Genomic DNA, 25,561 nt, shown 5'->3' with positions numbered 1-25,561 from the left:
TCAGTCCAGGGAGCCCAGATGGAACAGCCATTGCTGTGGGCAGAAAAGTCAGAAACATAGGGCCACAGCCTGGTCTAGATAGGATAAAGACATAGGCAATAGATGTTGCTGCCCTGTGGCATAAGGACAACTTTGAACAGAAGGTGGTGTTAACTGCTTTATATGCAAAGCATTACCGTTAACATCAGTATCCCATACCTGTCACACTCAGCCTGAGCTCAGTCCCAGCCAGACTCTAGTAACAGATGTGAGAAATGAGGATGTGACCCAGTTACCCAAAAAAGACTCTCAGTGAGATCCCAAAATCTCAAATCAGACTGAAAATTATCCGTCAGAGTAGTAACCCAACCTTCCACACAGAAGGAACAGAGCAAGTGAGGGCCCAGCTCAGAGCCTGGGCCGGGGCTGCTGCATCTTCAGGTCCCACAGACCCATGAGGCGGTCAGCCTCCCTCCAGCCGGACAGCAGGGCACCATGTGTCGTGGAGTAAAATGTCCGATGAGTGGCTTCCCCTGCAAACAGTACCTGGAGCTACAGAAAAATGGCAGGGTTAGAAAAGGGATGTAATTAACTATCAAGAAACAAGCAGAAAACAAATCCACACACACTCCCATCCACAAATGGGTGGGAAGACACTACTGCTTTTGATCATGCAGGCATGACACAGAGAGACAGGAGACGGGGCTACTGCATTGTGAGTGATCTCACCAGAATTACTGAATCACCCCTGGAAAGGTCAGAGAGACTTGAGAGCCAAGGTGGGCAGAGAAAGAAAGAAAGCTAGATTTTATGAGTCATGGAAGAAGTCAGTAACGCCTAAAACTAAACATTTAAGATTGACGTGACCAAAAAGCAAACTGAAAAGAGAGATCACATGATGACTAGAAAACTGAACACTGGATACTGGATAACACTGGGGATTTTTTCTTAAGTTTTGAGTGCAGTAGTAATACAGGTACATATTTTCTAAGAGTGTCCTTATCTTTAGAGGTATATGCCAAAATGTATGCACATACTCAATAACAAGGGAGGAGAGCAGGAGGGGCCTGATGAGGCAGGGTGGACACCCACAACCTCCACCTAGTTTTGTACACTTTTGATGTTCTGCATACTAAAATTTTTTAAAGTAGTAATAGAACCTTGTACTTTAAAAAGATGATAAATTTAGAGATCAGAATTGGTTATGAAGCAGGGGCTGTGACTTGGTGGTAGAACAATTATCTAACATGTTCAAGGCCCTGGGTTCGACCCCCAGCATAGTATTAAAGAAAAAAAATCAGTGGAAGAATCATCTGGAAAGGAGACCAGTGCCTCCCACAGTTATAATATTTCTGGTTTATTTCATTCTGTTAGCCAGTATTGTAGACTCCTCTGGCTCTCTAAGCTAAATGTATAAAAAATTCTGACACAATACATATTTAAATCATTCTTAATTTTGAAAAGAAAATGGCTTCCAAGTCTGAGAGGAACCAATCCTACCACCTGTCCCTCAGACTCCAGCACCTCTCAGTATCTGCAGCAGGATCACCAGGGCTCTACATCCAGGCTCTACTCTCAGGGCCTCCCATTATACCTGGGGACTAGTGCCATCAGAAGGGAGTGGCTGAGCCAGCAGGTCTATGTCATCTCCAGTGCTGCCCACAGCCACATAGCTGTAGGAACCCCGAGTATATGGGGAGCTGTGCCAGCAAGACCTCAGCACACTCTTGGGAGCAGGCAGCCGTGGATTTCCTGAAACAGAGATATGGCACATTAAACCAATCTCATGTTGGGGACCACAAATTCACAACAGCTAATTCTGCATACTTTCCTAAGGGATAAAATGGAGGCTTGGGATTACTGATACCACCCATTTGAGACTTCCCATTAACTGTTGGGCATTTTATTGGGGGGGGGTAGTTGTTTTTGTTTTGGTTTGTTTTTGTTGTTGTTGTTGTTGTTGTCTTTTTGAAACAGGGTCTCATTATGCTGTTCAGGCTAGCCTTCAGCTCATCTGTAGCCCAGGCTGGTCTCTAATTTACTACAATCCTTCTGCCTCAGCCTCCTAAATGCTGGAATTATATGTGTGTACCACCACACCCGGCTCAATTTTTCATTTTAAAGACTGAGCCATTTAGCCAAATAGCATATGCCTGTAATGTTAGCACTCAGGAGTCTGAGTCAGGAGGATCACTGCATTCAAGGTCAACTTGGTACACAGTGACTTCAAGGCCAGCCCAGACTGCATAGCAAGTAGCTGCCTCAAAAAAGGAAGGAAGGAAGGGAGAAAGAAAGGAAAGAAGGAAAAAAGGAAGGAGGAAAGGAGGGAAAGAGTGAAGGAGGGGAGAGGAGAGGAGGAGAGGGAAGGAAGACAAAAACTATGAAGAAAATCAAGCCACCAAATATATATTTAAGAGGCTATTTCTGCCTTAGCTGTTCTACTGTACAGTGCACAGGAACAAGCAAATGCTATTATAGTTTAGGCTGAAAATGTCCCCTAGAAATCTCATGTATTCAGAGGTGGGGTTTTCAGACAGTGATTGGCTCGTGAAGGCTCTAACTTCAGCAGCAGATTAATCCATTGATAAGATCATAATTTGATGGCATTGAATAGCAACTTAGATGGTGGGGCCTAAGTAAAGGGAGCAAATCACAGAGATGTGACTTCGGGGGCCACATCTTGTCCCTTACCCTTTGTGTCCAGCTCTTTCCCTCTCTATTTCTTGGCTCCCAAGAGATGAACAGGTTTCCTCTACCTGTCTGCTATAACAGTTCTGCCCTGTCCCAAACCTAAAAACAATGGATAAGCCAACCTTGGACTGAAGCCTCTAAAACCATAACCAAAACTACATCTTTCCTCTTTTATTTTATACAGGTATTTTGTTGCATTGACCAAAAACTGACTTACATAGACATCAACAGGCAACAGCACTGAGCCTAGCGTTTGGTTCACTCAATTGACCACTGGCTGCATTTCTTCATATGAAAGCATCTGAATAAGGACCACTGTGTTTATTTTGTGACACATTAGTAAAAAGTATTTTCAAAGTCATTATACTTCCTTGGCAATAAAATCTGTTACTGAATTACTGTTCTTTTCTGTAATAAGTAAGTACCTGTCACTCTCCGGAGCACTTGGGTTAGAGACAGAAGTACTTCTTCATCAGACAGCGTCTCCATAAACTCAGATTCCAGCCCAGCAATGAACCCACAGAGCACATGCACAGACCTGCATGGAAAGAAGGATCACTGAGGGCTGGGGGTTTAGCTCAGCAGCATAAGCACCTGCCTTGCAAGCAGGCAGTCGTGAGTTCGATCCCTGGTACCGATAAAAAAAAAAAAGAAGGATCACTGAGATGAGCTACAGCTAGGTCAGCTCTGCTATCTCTCAAAGACCCATGCTAAGGCCCAACACCACCCTCAGTGGTACCGAGCTTGCCCAGGGCAGTTCTCAAAGTGTCAGGCTCTTTTCACAACACTAGCACAGCATTTGCACCTTCTACCACATCACCATATGCACCAGTGAGCACGAGCAGGGGTAAGGCAATTGTCCTTCACAGAGCAGAGGCAGGGTCATATTTATTACCATCACACGCAGTTTTAAAAAATAAAAAAACTGGGCTAGGCTAGTGGTGCACACCTATAATCCCAGCACTCAGGAGGCTGAGGCAGGAGTACTGCCTGGAGTTCAAGGCCAGCCTGGGCTACACAGTAAGTTCAAGGTGAGCCTGAACTACATAGTGAAACCCTGTCTCAAAAAAAAAAAAGAAAAAATGCCAGTTTCACTTGAGAAGACCCTTGATGAAGCAGTAAAATTTACTGGTTTTATGAGACATTCACCCTTTTCAATAATCTATGAGAGGGGATGTAGCTCAGCAGCACAGCACCTGCCTGGCAAGTGCAAGGTCCTGAGTTCAATTCCCAGTACAAAACAAATAATTTTTAAAAATAACCTATATGAATAAATTGGAAATAGACATTTCTGTTGCACATGGTAGTGATGATTGCTGAGGCTAGCTGAACCAGAAGCTTCCTCGTGGATACCATTTCTACCTGAAGAACACTTGATTGGGCCGGGAATTTAGCTCAGTGGCATAAGTGCCTGCCTGGCAAGCTCAAGGCTGTGAGTCCAATCCCTGGTACCACCAAAAAAAAAAAAAAAAAAAAAAATCCACCTGACAGACAAAGCTATGGCAGTTAGAGGACATTTTCTAAATGAGCAATGTGTTTCTCACAGAAGAACTGGCAAACATTACTTATTGATGACAATGAAATTTAAGCTCTCAAGCAAAACCCTGAATTTTAAGCCAGGAGTGGTAGGATGTGCCTGTAATCTCAGCACTTGGGAGGCTGAGGCAGGAGGATCATTGTGATTTCAAGACCGGCCTGGGCTACAAAGTGAGCTCAAGGCCAGCCTGAACAGCACAGTGAAATCCTGTTTCAAAAAGCCAAAAAACAAAAACAAAAAAACCCTGAAGTTTAAAAAATTATATCTCCCATCAACAGTATAAGAGCTTCCAAATAGTGGAACACTTTTCTTAGAGCAGTAGTGATATTAATAAGTTTAACTTTTTGGTATTATAGAATAAAATGTGTCACCATATGAAGACTGAATAAAACAGTATTTTCTAAATGACAGACATCAAGATAGGCCAAAGATCCATTCCAAACATCAGACAAGCAATCAGACTTCAGTAGAACCAAGCACACAGGTTGTCCCTACAAACCATATATATATACATCTGGCTAACCTTCAATAATACCATGTCTTGAGTTTGGTATCATCCCACAGAATATCCACAACTATCAAAAAACTACTTTGATATTACTATCTTTTTCTAACTTTAAATCTCTGTTAATCTTAACTGTTCATCTTTCTACCAAAATAAAACACCACAATAGGAAAAATGTAGAAGCAATTCTGAGAATCCAGCATCTTCTATGTAGTCAGAAAGCAGACAGATTTGAAGAAAAGACAAAAGTCTCTTACTCATTAAATTTGTCTATATTTCATTTTATCTATGCTAATGTATAATAGTGCATTGCTGTCATTTTAAATAAGAAGCATCTTTAAATTGCTATTTTAGTTTCTCATGTAAATATAGACATAACGCCACATGAATCAAAAGCTCTTCAAGATCCTCAGCTGTGTGTGTGTCTGTGTGTATTTTTTAGGGTTTTTTTTTTTTTTTTTCAATGCTGGGAGTTGAACCCAGCCCTTGTACCCACTGGGCAAGTGTTCATCTCTAAGTCACTCCCAGCCCTATCTATCCTAAGCATTTTAAAAACAGATTCTAAATCACAGACTTGAGATCCACCACCCTTCCATAGACAGCATCCCAATAAATTGCTCAGAGTTCGCAGGGCTTTTGTCCCTAAACACATCCTAAGCAATAGGATTCAGTCTGCACAGGCAGGCCAGGAACAGGTGGCTAGGTCCACTGGCCACTGGTTTCAATATCCACTGTACCCTTGGCTCATTTCCAAACTCCTGGAAAGTCTGTCTTCAGCGAAATGGGACAGACAGCTCACTTTCTCCTAGTGAGGGACTGCTCTGAGGCCACAGTCTCCTGCTCTCCTGACTCCGTCTGCCTTTCAGGCTAAGAACATGGTCCCTCTCCTGTCACATCTCTGAATAGAATGTGGAGTTACCTCTGCCATCTGACCAAAGTACACTGGCTGTGTTCTGATCTTGCCAGAAGAATCTGTCCTTCATCCATATATCATGGTGTTATTTCCTGAATTAGCTCCCAGGTTCTATATTCCCATATATAGATATTCTCCTTCATAGGCCAGCTGGGCTATTGACTTGAATCCTTCACTCATAAGTTTTTGATTCTATTACTTAGGATCTTTTGCTCAATTTTTGCATTCCGTTTAAATATTGTTTCCCATAGAGGTCAAACCCATGTTTCAAATATTTTTTTTTTATCTACAAGCCATCGCTTCCTACAGAATTCCAATAAGTACTTTCCCTTAGACTAATTCCTTCAAGTTTACCAGCACATTCTAGGACACTAAAGATGCTGACAACCTACATACAATTAGCCTTCATCTGCCTCTGTAGGGTATTAGGCCCAAGGTATCTGCAGACAGCATCTTGTGAGCTTGTGCAGTGACACACACCTGTTAAGGCTCCCAGGAGGAGTAAATGAGTTAACAGAGGCAGTGATTCTTGCTTGCAAGATCCACATGAAGTGGCCCATAACAAGTAGCCATGAAACCCTCAAACATGGCTGGAGTGAACCACACACAACTAAATCCTCATGCAAACTGAGACTTTGCGAGTTGGCCCTGAGGCTTCCTCAGTCTTTGGACACATACATACTTGAAAGAAGGTAGGACCAAAAACCCAATGAGCTTCTTAAACCAGGTGTCCTGCAGCCCAGAGGCAGTGTCCTGCAGCGGTGATGTGTCCTCCCACACCACCTGAATGAACTGGCAATCTGACTCCCAGAAGGGCTCTTCAAACTCCAGGAAGACTTTGTTGTTGGTCCCAAAGCCTATTTTCCTGATTGCTTCCACCTTCTCAGCAGGCAGTGGTGGTTCAAAGAAGGTATCCTGATGTTCTTTGAGAAAACCTGGAATTCAGATTCAGATGTGATTTATACCAAATTAAATTTAAACTAGAATCCACAGGAACCATATCCCATGATTCCACTTAGGGTTATGAGACAAAGAGGCTTCAAAGCATGCCATGCAGGACCTTGGGATGCAGACAAGGTGGGCCAGCAGGACTCAAGGGCAACTACCACCACACTAGAGGGACAAGACAGGTCCACTCTCTAATCACACAGGGACAGTTAGATTGACTCTGCAGACTGTTCTGCAGGGGTAGTTTACTCTGAGCCTCTGCCTCTTCACTCTGTAAGTCACCTGGCTCAGGATCAGTCTGGAGAAGTGCTTGAATATACAGGCTTCATTCAGAAGACAGATATAAACATATACATATTTTTTCCTTGATAGTGTTAAGTATAGAACGTAAAGCCTCAAATGTCAGACAAATACCACGTTGAACCACATCCTCTGCACACTAAAAACTTATATAAAGATTACTCTGCATAACAAAAACATAAATAAAGCCAGGTGTGGTAGTGCTTGCCTATAATCTCAGCACTCAGGAGTCTAGTATGGATTACACAGCCAGACCTCATCCTCCCCCAAAAACCAAAATAAATACATAAATAATTTTAGCCAGGTGTGGTGGTATACAACTGTAATCCCAGCATTTTATGCAAGAGGGTCACAGCTGAAACCAACCTGGAACACTGAGTGAAATCCTATCTCAAAATAAAAATAAAGGGCCAGGGATTCAGCTCAGCAGCACAAGTGCCTACCTGACAAGCATGAGGTCATGAGTTTAACCCTGGTACCAAAAAAATAAAGTTAAATTAAATTAAATTAAATTAAAAAGGGCTGGAGGCCAGGAATTTAGCTCAGCGGTATAAGTACCTGCCTGGCAAGCGCCAGGTTGTGAGTTCAATCCCCAGTACCAAAAAAAAAAGGGGGGGGGGGGGACCAGAGATGTAGGTCAATAGTACATCATCCCTAGATTTGATCGCCAATACTGTGATAAATCAATTAAACCCAAAGGCAGACAACAAAATGAAAACATTGAGGTCAAACAAAAGAATAGAACATTTGCAACTGAAATAAAAGCCAATTTTCTGAAGGCACTTGCAAAAGTCAGTAGAGGAGGAACAACCTAACAGCACCCAGCAAAGTCATGAAGAGGAAATAAAACAGGAAATGGGCTCATGGGAACACATGGGTCACTCTGTTCTGATCTTGGGTCACTCTGTTCTGATCTTGGACCAACAACTCCCATGACTAGACTCCACTCTTCAGATGTAATGACACAAGGGCTTTCAAATCCAAGCACAAGCACAATGTAAAACAAGCAAAGTAAAAACCGCAAACCTTCACTAATATTTATTAAATAATGATATCTATTGAAAAGAAAATGCTATGTGGTTTAAAAACAGATAGAAGCCCAGAACTGCTCCTTGTGAATGTATCACACGGTGGTCATAATTATCCCCAGGGATTGGCCCTTGATAGGCTCAGTGAACACAAACTGCAAATATGAATGAACAAAGTCACTTTTGTGTCCAACAATAAGACCATGTGCTGATTTGGAGACGCTGATAAAAAGCTTCATTAAAAACAAGGCAGCTGACAGAAACAAAAAAAACAGAGCAGCTGGGCATAGTGCCACACACCTATATTCACAGCATTTGGGAGGCTGAGGCAAGAAAATCAAAATTCAAACCCAGCCTAGGTGGGCAATTTAGAGAGATCTGTCTCAAAATAAAAAGGGCTGGGAATGTAGCTCAATGTGAAAGTCATAGGTTCAACTCCCATTACTGAAAAAGAAAAGGAAGGAAAAAAAAAAAAAAAACCCACCAAGGTAGACAGGAATTAATGTGCTAGTAGTGTGATCCATCTGTGCAAACAGCAGTGCAGTAAGGTAACACAAGGGTTCAGGATTAAGGACTAAAACTGAAAACCTGACCAGAAAAATGAGCTTTACCCAAGGGCACAGTGATGATGACGTGATGGGCTGGGAAGCGACTACCATCATCACACTCCGCTAACACAGGAAAGGTCTCCCCGGGAAATGCAGCCTCCTGAAAGGACCCATTCCAGTGAATAGTCTTCACAGGCTTATTAAAAACTATCACGTCCTTTGGCAAGGAGGCCATTATGTGGTTTGTGAGTTCTTGGTAGCCCCTAGAAGACACAGAAATAGATAATGTTCAGAGCGCTAATTCCTGGAAGGGTAGGATAGGCAAAAATCAACCCTCTAAGTTCTTATCTATACCAAAGAGAACATCACTCAGGCCCAAAGAATAGGCGGGTTCCAGGTCAGGGTGTACTATAGTTTTCCCCTTCATATAGTTCTCATAGGAACGTTAATACCTTCCTCCTGGCTAATTGGAGAATTAAGTGAGCTAATGAATACAAAGCTGCCAAAGTACTCATGTAAGAATCATGGTCCCCTCCTTACCCAAACCAGAGTTCTGATTCTAGGGATTCCTGCATCACAAATGCCTCTCCTGGGGTAGCAGCTTGAATACTGACATTTGGGAGGGTCCAATGAGACAGCTCTGCAGAGGATCCTGCTTGTGCCTGTTAGGGACAGCACCCTGCCACAGGAAGGGACCTGTCTGAAATCCCTCACCTGACACTTGACACTTAGGAAATACAGAAAGAAGTTCAAGAAAACTTTCCTTCCCCAATCACTTCCTTAAAAATAACTCCTTTTTACTTAAGTGAGCAAATTAGGAAAAGCACAATTTCTCTGAATAAGAAGTGCTAACACTTCCTATTCCTCCCCCAACACCATTCCACTGCCTCCCAAAGCAAGAAGGCAGAACCCAGCCAGCCCCTTGGCCCTGGGGGACATTGAGGGCTCTAGGAAAGGCAGGGCCTGGTCTCATACCCAGAGAAGGTGCAGTCCAGCCCTGGCAGCACAGTATACTCCCCAAACGGTGCAAGAGCTACCAGATCCATGCTATGGGTGCCACTTATGCAGCATTCCGTATTGAAGAAGTTGTTCAGGATGGCCAGCTTGAGCTTCTTGGTTTCCGCATCCTCTGTCCAGTGGGCCACCTGCTGACCTATCTCCTTCTTGAGGTACTCCCCGACACTGGGCACTGGAGTCTCAGGCACATGCAGGAACTCTCGGGTCTGGTCTATCAGCCCATAGAACAGACTGGCCATCTCTGCCACTAGCTCAAGGCTAACCCTTGTCCCAGAGCTGGTACAGCAGATGGAGCGCAGGTCTAAATGGCCTCCTGTCTCCACTCGCTGGTTCTCTTCTGACAACTCCTTCTCCCCCAAAAGCCCGAAAGCAGCAGCCAGCTGGAAGACAGGATTGCCCTGGGAAGGCCCATGGATCCAGTGTGCGCCCATCTCCACCACACCACCTGGGAAGGCAAAGAGAAGCCACCTGTAGGTCCCCTCCCCAGAGAGGTCAGGACCTCACCGTCCTTCCCTTCCAAAATGTTTTGAAGACCAGCTGCAAGGCTACGCCAGCCCCATGGGCCACTAGATACTGTCCCTGAGAACCAAGTGGCCCCCAAAAGCAGGGTCCCAGACCTACTTAAGCACCTGGGGAGAAGAGTGCTGGTCTGCAGGGGAGAGAACACTATTCAGGGGGCCTGTCTCTTGCTACAGGCACCGAACCAAGTTGGAGCCGCTGAGTTTCGGGACACAGCAGCATAAGATAGCTATGTGAGGTGGCCTTCATTCGGCAGTCATTGCCTATCTAATCTAGGAAGGTGTTTAGCCGGCTACATTCTGTCTTCCTAGGATCATTCGCCCCAGTCGCTCTGCAGCTGGAGCAAGGACACTCAGGGAAGCCCGCCAGGCCAAGGCTCAATCTCCTGGGCCCCTAGAGAGCCAGGGAAGACTTCCGGGCAAGGTCCCTGCGGGGCTTGTGCGCAGCTTGTTGGATTCCAGAAGGGGTCGGGGCGGTTACCGAAGCCGCGTCTCGAGTGGATGCGGCCTCCGGCGCGGGCGGTGGCTTCCAGGACGCTCAGGTGCGGGGCCGCGGAGTAATGGCACAGTCTCTGCGCGGCACCCAGCCCTGCGATGCCGCCGCCAATCACTAGCACCCGCGGGCTGCTTGAGAACTCGCATCCGCCGCCGCCGCTGCCTGAAGCCATAGCAAGCTCCGATTCTCACAGCTACTAAGGGCCGCGCACGCCGGAAAGCGAAAGAGGGGCGAGACCGGCAGACGGGAGGGGGCGGGGAATAGGGCGGGGCCGGGAGGGGAGTGGGGCGGGGCGGGGCCGGGAGGGGAGCGGGGCGGGGCGGGGGCGGAGGCGGGGCTAAGAGGCTGGTTTGGCTAAGGTTGGGGTGCAAAGGTCCGGAGCCAAACTGTGCAGGCTGCAGGGGAGAGGCCCGGCGAGGAGGTTGACCTGGCAAGGCAGGCCCTGTGTAAACTACGTCTTGCCCTCGCTGCTCTTCTACCCACCTGTCTCTTGGCAGTAGATCCATGGCAAGGTCCCATGGATCGCCAGTCTGTGCCTGGCTGGCTCAGCCGCTCATGTGGGCCGGCCCACAGGTATCTACTAGGTTCAAAGGCAGTTTGGAGGGCTGCCCTGTGTGTCCCTGCCCAGCTGCACAGTGATGGTGGCAAATGACCCTAGGAAGACAGAATCTAGCCAGCTAGACACCTTCCTGGCTCAGATAAGCAATGACTGCCATCATCCTGGCCTTCCAGGCACAGTGGCGCCAGTTCAGGAGTCCCAGTATTAATAGGCAGCTACATTAGATAAAAATTGATGTATCTTAAGCGACGGATTGGGCCCTCAAAGAAATCGGCACAAAAAGACATCAAAATCGTCATTGGAGAGGCCAGATGGCGACACAATGGCCAGGCTTGCTTGACTCCCTAAGGAATAAATAAAGACTTGAGTTTGTACTATAATTAGCCCCGCCTGGCCCAATAAGTCCAGATAGGCATCAGATGCGCAAGTGAGTGACCAGAGCATGAAGAACCATCCCTTCTCAAAAACACTTTTGTTCTTTCAATATATCTTTCCTATGAGGTTTGTTTCCCTATTAGAACAGTATTAGCTAAGCACCTGTACTTAAAGCCTACAGGTTGATTATAGTTTAACCCATGTCATACCCACTTTGTGACTTTGCTATATAAATTACCCCTGACAAAGGGTGTTGGTAACCATCCTTTTTGAGACCCCTCCTAAAAATCCAGGAGCTATTCTTCCTCTTATTTCTGAAAAAGCTCTTCAAACTTCTTCCTTTAGTTTGTGATTTCATTCCGCAATGTTATGAGACTACAAACTCAGCACATTTGACACCTAATAGGTTGAGAGTTATATTTTTCCTATATCACCAGGATGGGTCTGGTGGGTGCCCTTGTGCAGACGAAGGTAGGGCTTGGAATTGCTTAACTGTCCAAAGGGAGTCTGAGAGAGTCTCCAGGCAAGGACACTGTGCATTCATTCATTCATTCATTCATGTAGCAGGAACCTAGAGGCTGGACCCACAGATGCTCAGTGGTACCAAAAGCTCAGTATCTTTGCCTTCATTTTTTATCTGTATATTTATTATTTTAAAACTTTGGGTCAGACACATTGGCATGCTCATTTAACAAATGTCATCTAATAACTGATACAAGGATTATTAGCCAGAAACTTACCTAGCCTATCTCATCACTTCAAGATTGAGAACACCAAGATGAGAAAAAAAAATTTTTTTGACACAAGGTCTTGCTGTGTAGTTCACGGTGGCCGTAAACTCACTAGGTAGCACAGGCTGCCCTGGAACTCACAGTGAGCCCCCTGCCTCACCCTCCTGAGTGCTGGAATTACAGGCATGTGCCACCATACCCAGCTGAGAGGAATTAATGTTCAGGATTTTCAGAGACATCCAATTGCCAGCTTTTACAAAATTCAGTTCTGATCCCTTATGATGACACCTAGAAGTTTCATCATTGTCCTAAACCTGCATCCTTCTCACATTCTGGGAAAAGCAAAGTCTTAAAAAATATTCCTCCATGAGGTCATCTCCCGAGTGGAAGCAATAATCTCATGCCTAAACTGAGGCTGCCCACCCCAGCCCAACCAGCAGTAACTGTCATCTCACCATAGAAGCTGAATTGCTCTCTCAAGTGATGATGGTGCTTCCAGAACCTTGAAGAAGAGCCAGTCTGGAGATTACAATGAAGCAATCCACTACTTGACCAGGATTACCTATACTGCCAGTTTATGCAACCAACCCCCCTCAGCTATGCTGACCTCCCAACTTTGCCTTTGTCCCTCTTTTCTATTAAAATCCTAAGATTTTTTTCTACACCTCTAAGACAGATCTTGAACCTCTTTATCAGTCCTACTTAAACTGTCACTCTTGTCTTCCTGACTGGCATTTTGGGACAAGAAGATGAACCTGATCTGTTGAGATGGTCAAGACAAGTGACTTTGCCTTAAAATTCTGGTAATACACATACACACTTTATTTTGTGTATTTGTTTTATTTGGGGGGGGGTTGTTTTTGTTTTGTGTTTTATCTTGGTTTGGTTTTTTTGTTTGTTTGTTTGTTGTTTTGTGGGTTTTCTTCTCTAAAATCTAGAAATTGAACCTAGGGAGTGCTGAGCTATATCCTCATCCCCATTTATTTAATTGATTGATTGACTGATTTTTGAGACAAGTTCTCACTACCTTGCTTAGGCTGACCTCAAACTTGAAATCCTGTAGCTTCCACATGTTGTGTAGCTGGGATTAGAGGCATGTGTTGCCACACTGGGACATACATGCATGTACTTGTGTGCATGTACAAGCATGTGCAGATACTCCTCGGTTTAGGTACAGTTACTTCTTGAGAATCCTATCATAGATTGAATGTACTTAATGCTGTAATACATAAATATCACAGTTTAATAGCACTGTATGTTACAGAGGGCAAGTTGTTTTCTGTCCTCATTTTGGCTGAAAGCTACATTTTACAAGAGAGTAATATATCCGTAGCTTGGGAAAAAAATCAAAATTCAAAATACTGTTTACATTGAAAGCATATGGATCAAACTTGCGACCTCATGCTTGCCAGGCAGGCACTTACACCACTGAGCTAAATCCCAAGCCCCCCAAAAGTATAATTTTTGCATCATTATTAAGCCAAAAACTGGTAAATTGAACCATGTAAGTTGGCAACTTCTTTAAGTCACGTCTGCATGTATACAGCACTGTGATGCAGGTGAATTACAGATTTAGCTCAGGGGCATAAGCACCTGCCTTGCAAGCAGGCAGTCATGAGTTCGATCCCGGTACTGATAAAAAGGAAAAGGACAAAAAAAATTTGAAAAAAAAAAAAAAAAGATCAACAGAGCTGGGCATGGTGGTGCACTTCTGTAATCTCAGCACTTGGGAGGAGGATCACCTTGAGTTTGAGATTGGGCTATATAGTGATTTCAAGAACAGTCTGAACTACATAGGGAGATTGTGTTCAAAAATAAACAAACAATAGCAACAAAGGGAAGGTAAAGAAATGTCTCTCATATCCCCCTCCTCCCCTCTTTCTGGGTTTCTCTCCCAGAAAGTTGAGTATGTATTCAAACAGGCATATAACTCTACAGATCTTCTAATTCAGGGGAGCATTTATGTTCCCCCACTGCATTGGATTTCAGCAGACTAGAGGCTTCTGGCTTCTCTGAACACTTTGGTAGGGCAAGCACTCCCTGTTGGCCATACACAGAACCATCAGATGATCTTCCGTGAGCCTTCAGGTAGCCTCAAAAGGTGGGGAATCTTAGGCTTCTGATGAAACATACATCACCAGTCTCAGAGCCTCCTACAATTCTGCTCACAGAGGCTAGCAAAATACTGGGCTGCTGCAGGTAGGCCCCCATTTTGCCAACGTGTGAGTCTGGGCAGCACCACTCCTGGGCCTCGCAGTCCAATCTCAGACCACACTCAGGTAGGAAATTGTGATGACCACGAGCTGCCTTAGTAGTGCTTGTAGTGGCTGTCATAGCCACATGAGCCACAGCCAGCTGTTTCTTTGTCAGTATCATTCCCTTTCCATAGTTTCAAACAGAACCCTATCAGTCATGCCAATGATTCTGAGCTCCACCATAATGCCCACCTGAACCACCCATGACACATATATCTTACATTGCAGCTCACACATCTAGCCCAGTGTGGAACTCTCCACGTGCACCTAGTATGAAGTTGGAGCTCTCATACACCGCTGACAGGAGAAAACATGATGTAGTCACATATACCTCACCCCCATGGCTTTTTCGGCCGTGCTAGGGACCAAACCTAGGGCTTTGCAAATGCCAAGAAAGCTCTGTACTGCTACTGAGCTACATACACAGCTGCATGTGCAGCCACTTTTAAAGAGAGTATGACATTTCCTCCAAAGGTTAAGCAACAAACCTACTTGCAGGTATACACCCAAGAAAGTAAAAACATACCAACACAGGGAGACTATCAGAGCCAAAACATGGAAACAATCCAAATGTCCACTAACTTCTGTACATCTTGTTAGTACTGCTGTCTATTTTAGCCAGCTCAGTAGGTGTGAAATGGTTTTGATTTGCAACTAATGTCATTGAGCATGTTTTCACATGCTTTTTAGACCTTTACAACTCTGTTCAATCCATTGCCTTTTTTTTTTTTTTTTTTGTCTTTTTTGACAGTGTGCTGTTCAGGCTGGCCTTGAGCTCACTTTGTAGCCGAGGCTGGTCTCAAACTCACAACGATTCTCCTGCCTCAGCCTCCCGAGTGCTGGCATTGCCTTTTTTTTTTTTTTAACTAAGGATCAAACTCACAACTTTGCACTTGCCAGGCAGGCATTTGTGCCTTTTTTGGATTGGGTTGTTTTTTATTACTAGCTTGTAAAAGTTCTTATATATTCTAGACACAAGTTTTACCAAATACAATACATGTGAACATTTTCTGTCTGTATCTTTCATTGTCTTGATGGTGTCCTTTGAAACACAGTACAATTTTTAATTTTGATGAAATTTAGTTTACATCTATCTTATTTTTGTTACTTGTAATTTCCTTACAGAGGACAGTGACTATCAGACCTCAACATCAGTGCTGGACTGTTAGGAAAAAATTTTTGAGCCATTTCATTTTGGGTCTGTCACAGCAGCTTAACATATTCTAATATAGAGATCCTTTGAGTGAAAGTTTGTTGGTGATCTGTTTCTGTTTATATTGAAAGTGTTTACTTCAGACTTGAAAGTTTTTGAACGTTCAATTCCGGTGGGTTTTTTTTTTTTTTTTTTTTTTTTTTTTTGTCTTTTTCCTTTTTATCAGTACCAGGGATCGAACTCCGGACTGCCTGCTTGCAAGGCAGGTGCTTATGCCGCTGAGCTAAACCCCCAGCCCCTTCAATTCCGGTTTTAATTGAATTCTTTTTTTGGAATTATGAGTTTTATTTTCATTTATAGATTTTATTCTTTTGGTTTCACTCCAGCATTTGCAGGATCTAGTTAAGGATAGAAACAGAAGCTAATGATACCTGTCTATTTAAAAGCTGTAACTCAAAATAGTTAAATAAATCGACATTTCATTAATTTTTAATTTACACTCTCACTGAAACACTATTCCTAACCTGATGTTCAGATGCTGTCTAGCTCCCATGTAAAGAATTGTCTCGCGCTCCATGTATGCTGTGTGGGCACGGCAGAGTGGCATAAATATTTTGACTCAGTACCGCCTCTAATGCAACCCCAGAGCCGGTAGGAAACGCTGCAGAACAGCGGGAAGTTGAGGACAGAAGACCATAAAGAAGGATATGTCTGCTACCCGGGAATGAGGGAACCCCGCACAGCCTCGTTCCGAAAGGTCAGGCCTGCTGGCGCTGCTCTGCCTGATCCAAAGCCCCCCACATACGCCTTGCTCGGTGTGCAGTAGCGACTAACAACTCCCATACCGAAACCACCCTGCAAAAGTTCAGCCTTCCCGCGGACCTTGGCGCGGCCACGCCCCCGCCACTCCCCATCCGCTTCCGGACTGGTCTCGCGATATCCATCTGCGGCGCAGCTTTGAGTGAAGATAGACGTCTTTAGAGCCATGGCAGCCATACGTGCCTTGCTGCCCAGCGTCCGGGGTCTGCTACGGCCTCTGTCCCATTTCCTCGCCCTGCGGTCGTTCGCTTCGGGTGAGTGTGAGTTCGTGCAGGGGTCCATCATTACCCCACCTGCCCGATCCTGGACCCGGTCCAGAACCCTCCACTTTTGTCCTGGAGATCTTCATACCCAGACCGCGAACCCTCTAACCTCAACCCTACACCACCTCTGCTCCTTCTGCTCACCCTGAATACCTGACCCCAGCCCCGTCCTGACCCTGGAGCCTGCAGAAGGCTCTGAGCAGCAGAGCACACTGGCAGCTGCTCAAATCCGGTACCTGACAGTGCGGGGACCTCCTGCCAGCGGGGCACTTACATGCTGGTTGTGAAATTTCACCAGTGTTTAGGTAACTTTAAGAAAACATGCAAGTCGGCCGGGGAACTGGAAATTTAGGCACCACTTGTCTGCAGTGCCTTTTGTCAGTTTTACCCTCTGTACTCTGCTTCTCCCTAGTCTGCCCTTCGTACTGTCCAGGCAGAAGCTCCAGTGCTTAATGTCTGCCTTCTTTCCACTGCCAACAGGGTTGTCCTCTCCTCTTGGCTCACCTTCACCTGGACTCCCCTGCGCTATCTTCCACGCCAGTAGTTCTAGGAATTCTTGGTCATATCCCAGGACCGGGGCTTCTTCTGCACCCTTATATATCTTACCTACCTGTTAGTGTTGACTTCACCCTCTGTCCTTGAATGTCCACTTCTGCCCTCCACTTGGCACTGGCAGTCATCTCCTGGCTCCTATAGATGACAGGCGTGCTACTGTTCAGCGCTTTACATATGATATTTCAGTTGCTTGCCTGCAAGTGCATGAAGCAGACACTACAGTGCCTGGTCTACTGCCAGGGGAACTAATCACCCAACACACACTCATTTTGTTACACTCACCTCCTTTCACTGGAGACTGCTCATCCCCAAGTCTGAGGTAATGGCCTGTCTGGGTCATAATGGTCACCTAGAACAAAATGGTCCTTTCTCTTTGTCTCCTTTCCACCATGCTGCTCACCCACATAGCCAAAAACTCTGTCCTACTCTTTTTTTTTTTTTTTTTTTTTTTTTTTTTTTTTTTTTGAGACAGGCTGACGTTGAGCTAACTTTGTAACTCAGGTTGGTCTCAAACTTGCAACAATCCTCCTGCCTCAGCCTCCTGAGTGTTGGGATTACAGACGTGCACCACCATGCCCAGCTACTCTGTCCTACTCTTAAAGGGCATTTGTTGCATGAAGGCTTTTCTCTGTCCTTAGTGTTGAGTTCTGAGAATAGCTGACCAAGACAAATGGGAAGGCAAGTGGCTGTGTTCTGTGCTGGGGGTTTCCTTTAACTTGAAGAAGCACTGGGTAGCTCAGTGTCCTTGCATAATTGGACTCTTTGGAAATTCCAGGATTGGTTTGGCCTGTTGGAGAAGTTATGAATATGCAGATGTGAAAGCAGAGAGTGGCTGTAAAGGGAGTTGTAGGCAGAAGCCATGAGGACTGGGCAGGGTCCCTCACTGAACCTCACAGTGTCTGTCTGTTCGTGCCTTTGACACCTACCTGATGAGATTCCCTTTTACCCTCTTCCTTTAGGTGCTAACTTTGAGTACATCATCACAGGAAAAAAGGGAAAGAATAGCAATGTGGGGCTAATCCAGCTGAACCGCCCGAAGGCACTCAACGCACTCTGCAATGGCTTGATCGTAGAGCTCAACCAGGCACTGGAGGCCTTTGACGCAGACCCAACTGTGGGTGCCATTGTGCTTACCGGTGGAGATAAAGCGTTTGCAGGTGTGCTGGGCAGCAGTGGTGTCAGGTATGGGAAGGATAGCATTGCCTCTGGGCAGCAGCAGGACAGATTGGCCCCTCCACCATGACACAGGCCTTAGGATTTGATCTAATGTAAAGTATTGAACATTCGCGTGTGCTGTGTCAGCAGAATGTACATTTTCAAAGGACTTCGGTCCTTACTGGTCAGGTTAAGTGGCTGATAAATAAGCTGGGTCTTCCCTGGCATCTGTTACCTGACCCTCAACCCTCTACCTTACCTTGTCATAACAGGTATTATAGTGTTTGCTGGCCGTGTAGCAGGACTTGCCTATGGCCCCATGGTCTCTAAGTTAGCTGCCTATGGATTTGGGGTCTATGTTTATTGGAATCTCATTTCCATTCCTAGCTGGAGCTGATATCAAGGAAATGCAGAACCAGACATTGCAGGACTGTTACTCCCACAACTTCCTAAGTCACTGGGACCAGCTGACCCAGGTTAAGAAGCCAATCATCGCTGCTGTCAATGGTTATGCTGTGAGTGTTAACACCAGGGGTCTCCATCTGCAGGGGTGGGGCATAGGAGATGTGGGAGGGAATTGGGCTTGGGTAAATAAAGTTCTTAAAATATCAAGTATGGTTCTCAGGCCAGTGGCCCCTTTTCTGCCAAGTAAGTAGAAAAACTCTTTGGTATCTGCTTTGTTTGCTCCTCAGCTGCTAGCTCTCCCCAAAAGGGTTAGTGGGTATTTTTTTAAAATCAATTTAATGCTCCCTGACTATTCTGCAAATATAGCATATCCTTTGCTGGGTAGCTCAGTGTCCTTGCTACCCAGGACTCTTTGGAAATTGGACTCTTTGGAAATTCCAGGACTCGTTTGGCCTGTGGAAAAGTTATGTAATTGTTCCTAATGATCTTTCTTGGTTGGGAGAGGGGGGTTGTTTTGTTTTGGTTTTTAGTTTTGTGTTGTTTCTGTTGCTATTATTGTTCTATGATATTGGAGATTGAACTTAGCCTTTGCTCTGAGCTACATGCCCAGTTCTTTTTGTTTTTTGAGATAGGGTATTGCTAAGCTGCTCAGGCTAGGCTCAGCCTTGCAAAGTGTCATAAGCATGTACTACCACGTCCAGCCCACATGGTGATTATGTAATAAGGTCCCTTGCATGTGAGCCATAGGTCAGCTACAACCATTCCTGTCTACATCCCCTATGGCTCTTGTTGAGCCATGTGGCACAGCTTGGTTTCCTGCAGAGCCAAGAGTATTATCTGGCCCCTTGCAGAAAAGTTTGTTGCCCTGGTGAATGGTACCAACCATATGTAAGTAATTATGCCAACACTTAACTAAGTTTGTGCTGCTAGATTAATTTTTGCTATACCCCAACCCTGATTCATTTTACTGGAAAAGTTCAATAAGCAGACAGCAGTTTTTCAAACTAGGCTTCTCTAGTAAAACTTGTTTGCTGTTCAACCTTGTTTTACAGCTTGGTGGGGGCTGTGAACTTGCCATGATGTGTGACATCATCTACGCTGGTGAGAAAGCCCAATTTGGACAGCCAGAAATCCTGCTGGGGACCATTCCAGGTGAGCATGTGGCACCCCTGGTGTGCACTCTGCAGGTAATTCTTAAGACCAGCCCATGCCTCAGGACCAACTGCTTGTATTCGACCAGAAGTGCAGAAGTGTGTCCTTGTGTCTGGCCATTCAGTCTGTAAATGGATACATGGGATAGTGGACATGACAGAGCTCAGAGTAGATACCTGGGGACCTTAGGCCATGTGGGACTCCTGTGATTGCAGCTGATTCCTGAGTCTGATGTCACATAGTGATAGCATCAGTTTACAGTGCAGTGGTTCTTCCCTGCTGGTGACTTGTACCTGTGGCAGATCCCTGTAGGTCAGTAGTTCAGGAGAAAGAACAGCAACCTTGGACTGGTTCTAAGACCTCTGTCTCACATCACTTTAGCCTTGTCCACTCCCACATTGCTGGGAGTTAGGACCTCCTGGGAAAGGAGGCTGAGATACTGGGGACAGAACAATGCCATCGCCCTGCTGGGTCTACCTAGTAAACCTGGAAAGAAGGACTGGACACTAGGGAGAGGATGCCATGCTTGGAGGTCATCTACTACTGTCTAAGTTTTGTTTGTCTGCTTGCTTGTTTTGTTTCCTAGGCACTGAACCCAGGGCCTTTACACATTCCCCCAGTATCTCCTCCTTTTTTATTTTGAGACAGCATCTCATTAAGTCAATAACTTGTAGTCTTCCTGCCTCAACTTCCCAAAGTGAGGGTAGCTGATGTGGGGAATCCAGCATGTGAAGTGAAGGAGACCGGAGATTTCTGGAATGGTCACAAAAGAGCCTAAGGAGAGCCCAGAGCCACTGTGCTGAGGGCGGAGTGCCTGAACTTGAAAAGAGGCCTAACCCTGAGGTTTCTTCTGCTTATTCTCCCTGCTGGCCACATCAGTTCTGCCTGCTTACTCCTAGGCGCTTATCTTAGGCCTCCTCTTTAGCCTTTATGAATTTGCCTGCTGTGTTTCTGTGGTTTTGTCCCTTTTTCTCTTTTCTTTTCTTTATGGTGCCTGTATAGCACCCAAGGCTTCAGGCATGCTAAGAGTGTACTCTGTCGCTGAACCACACCCAGACCCTGTGATGGCTTCTGTTTCCTTCTCCCTTCCTTTCTTTCTTGTCTATCCTTCCTGCCCTCTCTGTCTCCCTCCTTCTTTGTATCTGTTTCTCTCTGTCTCTGTCTCTTTGTCTCTTTTTCCCTTTCCCTTTCTTACCTGAGTATTGAAATGAGACCAAGCTTTCTGTCTTCTGGGAACTGAATCACCCAAGGCCTGGTGCATACTAGCCAAGCTATTCTACCACTGAGCTACATCCCCAGCGCTTGCATTTCGTCTTGACCTCACTCGCCCCAGAACCAGCTGACAAGCAGCCCTCTCCTTATAGGTGCAGGGGGCACCCAGAGACTCACCCGAGCAGTTGGAAAGTCACTGGCAATGGAGATGATCCTCACTGGTGACCGCATCTCAGCCCAGGAAGCCAAGCAAGCAGGTAGGGCCAGTCTTCCTTGGGAGCTGGTGGGAGAGTCAGGCTGCATCTTGCGGGTAATCAGTACCAAAGCTTTTTGGGTCTTAGGGACCCAGGGAGCTAACTGCCTTTGGTGTTAAATTTTGAAATGCTTCACATACAAGAGAGTGACAGTGTTGCTCAGGTTAAAGAGTAATAATGCCATATGCCACTTCCCATAGGCCAGCATAGGTGGGCAGCCTGACCCTTTCCCTATCCTGTTGGCAACCATGGTCCCTTTATCTTCCTGCCTGTACTATTTGATGTCATGGATAGCCTGGCCTGTGTGGTTGAGAGCGTAGTGACTTTGGCTGCTGAGGTTCCAGGGCCCTATACCCACTCCTCATAAAGCTGCCCCGTTCAGCGTGCAGAACTCTCAGCTCCTGGGTAATCACTAGGTCTTCTTGATAAATGGAACTGGTACTCTGTTTTTCACCCCTTTTTTCACATTTTAGGTCTTGTAAGCAAAATTTTTCCAGTTGAAAAACTGGTTGAAGAAGCCATTCAGTGTGCAGAAAAAATTGCCAGCAATTCCAAAATTATAACATCCATGGCCAAAGAATCTGTGAATGCAGGTAGGAGTCTGCCAGGTAAAGAAAGTGAGGAGGATTCCAAGACTTCTAATGACTGTCCAAGGCAGAAATGGTAGGATTCTCAGGATTGTAATTTATTGGTAGAGTCCTGATTTGTAGCTGTTAGCAATTTGGTTGAGGTGTTCTGAGCATCCCTTTGTACAAGGGGCCAAGAAGTGAGCCACAGGGAAGCTGCCTTGAGGTGATAGTGACATAGCACCAGGCAAGGCCAGAAGAGGCCACAAAGGAAGTTCATGGTGTTAGGCTTGTCTCTTATGCCTGGGATCTGGATTGAAGGCTTTCTGTCCTCAGCCTGCACGGTGGGGATGCAGATGCTGTACTGCCTGGGAACCAGAGCTCACAGGCTGCCTGAGAGCAGCTGTATGAGTATGGAATCACACTCTGTGGGTTCCAGGCCCTACTCACTGCACTCTGAATTGTTACAGTTTTCTCTCAGAAAACTGACAGTGACACTTTTCTGACTTTCCTCCTCAGAATTGCTTGAGTCTTAATGCAGCAGTTTACCTGAGTATTGAAATGAGACTGTGCTTCTGTTCAGTGCCTGGGGCAGAAGTGTGCAACACATGGCCTCTCTGAACCTGTTACCCACTCTAAGAAGGGCAGATCCTGTGGGGTTACTATTGGCGCTGCTCAGAAGCACCAGTGTTGAAGGAGCTGGCTTGTGATAACACCCACGGGGGAGCTGTCAGGGTTTTAGCAAGGTCACAGTAGGTTGGCCCCGGCCCCCCCATATCCCACCCTGAGGGACCCCTCCCTCCAGATATCAGGACAGCACATACCTGTGTCCTCCTCTGAAAAGGTATTTTCCGGTGCCTGGTCATTATCTCCTTGATTTGTGTCCCTAATTAGTTGTTTGTGTCTTTGATTTATTTCTTTTTTTTTTTTTCCAAATCCATTTTATTTCAAAGAGAAAAAAAAAAAACAATTTCAAAACATGAATCAGGAGGCAACGATATACATACATTGTTGTGCCTTTGATTTCATTGGTCATCTCCTTATAATTGGACAAATTTTGATGTTTGTCTTTCATCCATATCCTCAGTCCTTTCTCTGGGGACCTGCACAGCTGGGAATTCAAAAGCCCTGAGAGGGGGCTGGGGATTTAGCTCAGTGGCATAAGTGCTTGCCTTTCAAGCAGGCAGTCGTGAGTTCGATCCCTGGTACCGATAAAAACGAAAAAAGACCAAAAAAAAATTTATAAAAAAAAAAGCCCTGAGAGAGCGGCTTGTTCAAGTTGCCACCTCAGCTGAGAATGACTTGAAAAAGAGGCTAACTGGGTTAGTGTAAAAGCCTAAGCAGAGCCAGCCTCCCTGCACATCTGAGTGAGGTTGTGTGAATGGACAGAGTGTCCCATCACTGCACAGGAGACAGTCTCATTCCCCCAGTCAGCATCTCAGTCCATGATTGCAAGGTTTCTTTTTCAGCCTTTGAAATGACATTAACAGAAGGAAATAAATTGGAGAAGAAACTCTTCTATTCAACCTTTGCCACCGTGAGTAAACAGTATTCTGCTGAGAATCAAGCATGTTCTAGTTAAAGAGTTACTGGGAATTTTCTTTACATTTTATCATTAAATGCCATTTCTTTTTGGTACAAGCTTTTGTCTTCCCCTCTAGCCAGATCAGATTCGTTCTATCAGTGGGCCTTGGTTTTAGCGAAAAAAAAGTATGTGTGGAAATTAAAAGAATAAAAACTTTACAGAATTAACTTCCTATTGAAGAAGGTCCTGTGAATTGCGCCTTTAAGTAACAGCTCCTGAATGAATGCACTTGAGATCATAATGTTAAATGAGGTAAATCAGACACACAAGCCTAAATATCATATGGTTTCATTGAGAAACCCAAAGTATAAATAAATACATAAATAAGCAAAATAAAGGATACATAATGGAAAACAGGGACATAAATCTTACAAATGAGAAAAAGACCAAGAGATGTGTGGGGGATGTAAAGAACTAGATGTGCAATCCTGTACTGCAAACATACACTACTAATAGTTCTTTTAGAAGCTCCTTTATTTAAAATGGAATTCAGGAGCTGGGGATTTAGCTCAGCAAGTCTGAGGTTGTGAGTTCAATCCCCAGTACCAAATAAATAAATAAAATAAAATAAAATGGAATTCGGAGCTAAGTGCAGTGACACACACCTGTAGTCTCAGCACTTGGAAGGCTGAGACAGGAGGACAACTTGAGTCCAGGAATTCAAGACCAACATGGACAAAAATGAGATTCTATCTCAAAAGAGAGAGAAGAGAGAAGTTGCAATTTATTTCACCCACATTTTCCATAAATTACTCCACCAATGTGTTTTAGGATTTCTACCAATAACATTCATTATGTGTTTTGCTGCTGAGCGGCTCAAACTACTGGTGTACATGTATGACTGTCCCATGCATAACTGGACCCTTTCTATCATCAGTGGTACAAGCCGCTTGATAGGACAGTCATGCATTACCACCAGTGGTTCAAGCTCGCAGGAACGTGTCAAAGGAAATAGTTTCCTAATTGCCATGATAAATCACTTCTTTTATTATGAAACAATCGTGTATAGTTGTTTTATAAAAGAAAGATCAAAATGCTTGACTTTTTAAGAAGTGAAGATGTATGCACTTGGGTGTACACCTGTGTGTATGTGGACACGAAGAGGGCAGATGCAGGGCAGAGTTCTGTTCCTTTTCCTCCTGGAGGGTGATGCCTGACTTGAATCATGCTAGATCCAGTTGAAGAGGGTGGCCCAGAGGCCTGCCTCAGGCTCTCTACCTGGGAGTTTCCTGACATTAATGTGGTGGTTTCTGAGTGCCTGTCATCTGGGAAGAGGGTGTAAAACCTCCATTCCCAGGTCCATGATTCCTGTTAGTCGGGAATCCTGTCCTCCCAAAGCTGTATATGGCCTTGCTGTGGAATCACCTGCCCTGGATCATGTGAGCCAGGAGACACAGGCAAACTGGGAATTCAGTGGGTTGATGTAAACTTCACCTCTGCTTTTCTCCCTTTTCCTGTCAGGATGACCGGAGAGAAGGAATGGCTGCATTTGTGGAGAAAAGAAAGGCCAACTTCAAAGACCACTGAGAACCACTACGTGTGCCTTATACTTCTGTTGAGAGGGCAAAGCAGGCCATCCGTTTTGAAGCAAATAAATCTTCTCCTTTTAAAGGGTAGTGTAGGTGAGATATGCTTTCTTTGCTGGCCACATGAGACTGTGGCCAGCACTTGAGCTGTACTGAACAAATGGCCTTCACTTGGCTGCCAAGAATCAGGCAGGTTGCACTGTGACCAGAGCATACTCCTTTAAATCAAAAGTTCTGCTGACAAACCTTCAGGGTGTTTTAATTTTTTAAATCACTTCAGGAACTGAGATGCTAGTTTAGGGGACCCTTTTGTGCATAGATGGAGTCCAGACGGAAAGTGGGTGCCTGCCCACCAGGTCGTGGGGTTTATGGCTGCTTGAGGAAAGATGTTCCTGTCTCTTGATCTTGAACAGAATAATGCTGATTAAAGTGACTACTTAAAGTTAATTGTGCTTTACTTTTAATCATCTTTAAAAAGTAAATACGCTGTGTATTGTTTTTTTTTAAAGTGTTTTT

General features: G+C 45.1%; 2 protein-coding genes across 4 annotated transcripts; one reads left to right on the top strand and one right to left on the bottom strand.

Annotated features, from left to right (window-relative positions):
- Positions 1-144: 144 nt before the first annotated feature.
- Paox (polyamine oxidase) lies at positions 145-17,330 on the bottom strand. Of its 3 annotated transcripts, none has more exons than XM_063245022.1 (7): positions 17,246-17,330; positions 9,425-9,911; positions 8,513-8,712; positions 6,308-6,560; positions 3,096-3,208; positions 1,574-1,731; positions 145-531 (listed from the first exon to the last, which is right to left on the bottom strand). In XM_063245022.1, the coding sequence occupies exons 1-7, from the start codon at positions 17,313-17,315 to the stop codon at positions 388-390; spliced, it is 1,425 nt and encodes a 474-aa protein (XP_063101092.1). In that variant the 5' UTR covers positions 17,316-17,330; the 3' UTR covers positions 145-387. The 3 variants fall into 3 exon arrangements, with proteins under 3 accessions (XP_063101092.1, XP_003479635.1, XP_063101093.1); XM_003479587.5 differs by lacking the exon at positions 17,246-17,330 and adding an exon at positions 10,466-10,725; XM_063245023.1 differs by lacking the exons at positions 1,574-1,731; positions 17,246-17,330 and adding an exon at positions 10,466-10,729.
- Echs1 (enoyl-CoA hydratase, short chain 1) lies at positions 16,458-25,492 on the top strand. Its single transcript, XM_003479799.5, has 8 exons — positions 16,458-16,626; positions 18,150-18,347; positions 18,733-18,860; positions 19,803-19,902; positions 21,267-21,371; positions 21,842-21,961; positions 23,404-23,471; positions 24,981-25,492. Exons 1-8 carry the CDS (start codon positions 16,539-16,541, stop codon positions 25,044-25,046), a joined length of 873 nt encoding a protein of 290 aa, XP_003479847.2. The 5' UTR covers positions 16,458-16,538; the 3' UTR covers positions 25,047-25,492.
- The last annotated feature ends 69 nt before the right edge of the window (positions 25,493-25,561 follow it).

Source organism: Cavia porcellus, unplaced genomic scaffold (assembly GCF_034190915.1).
Source record: "Cavia porcellus strain 051 isolate PalLab524CR breed Dunkin Hartley unplaced genomic scaffold, mCavPor4.1 scaffold_2, whole genome shotgun sequence".
Taxonomy (NCBI): domain Eukaryota; kingdom Metazoa; phylum Chordata; class Mammalia; order Rodentia; family Caviidae; genus Cavia; species Cavia porcellus.
This window is presented reverse-complemented; position numbering and strand designations above follow the sequence as displayed.

Coding starts and splice junctions, on each gene's coding strand:
- Paox (XM_003479587.5), bottom strand. CDS start 10,652: ATGGCTTCAGGCAGCGGCGGCGGCGGATGCGAGTTCTCAAGCAGCCCG. Junction 3,209..6,307: donor TTGGTCCTACCTTCTTTCAA/GTATGTATGTGT, acceptor CTTTCCATGCAG/GTCTGTGCATGTGCTCTGTG. Junction 532..1,573: donor CTGATGGCACTAGTCCCCAG/GTATAATGGGAG, acceptor ATTTTTCTGTAG/CTCCAGGTACTGTTTGCAGG.
- Echs1 (XM_003479799.5), top strand. CDS start 16,539: ATGGCAGCCATACGTGCCTTGCTGCCCAGCGTCCGGGGTCTGCTACGG. Junction 16,627..18,149: donor CCTGCGGTCGTTCGCTTCGG/GTGAGTGTGAGT, acceptor CTCTTCCTTTAG/GTGCTAACTTTGAGTACATC. Junction 23,472..24,980: donor TCTATTCAACCTTTGCCACC/GTGAGTAAACAG, acceptor TTTTCCTGTCAG/GATGACCGGAGAGAAGGAAT.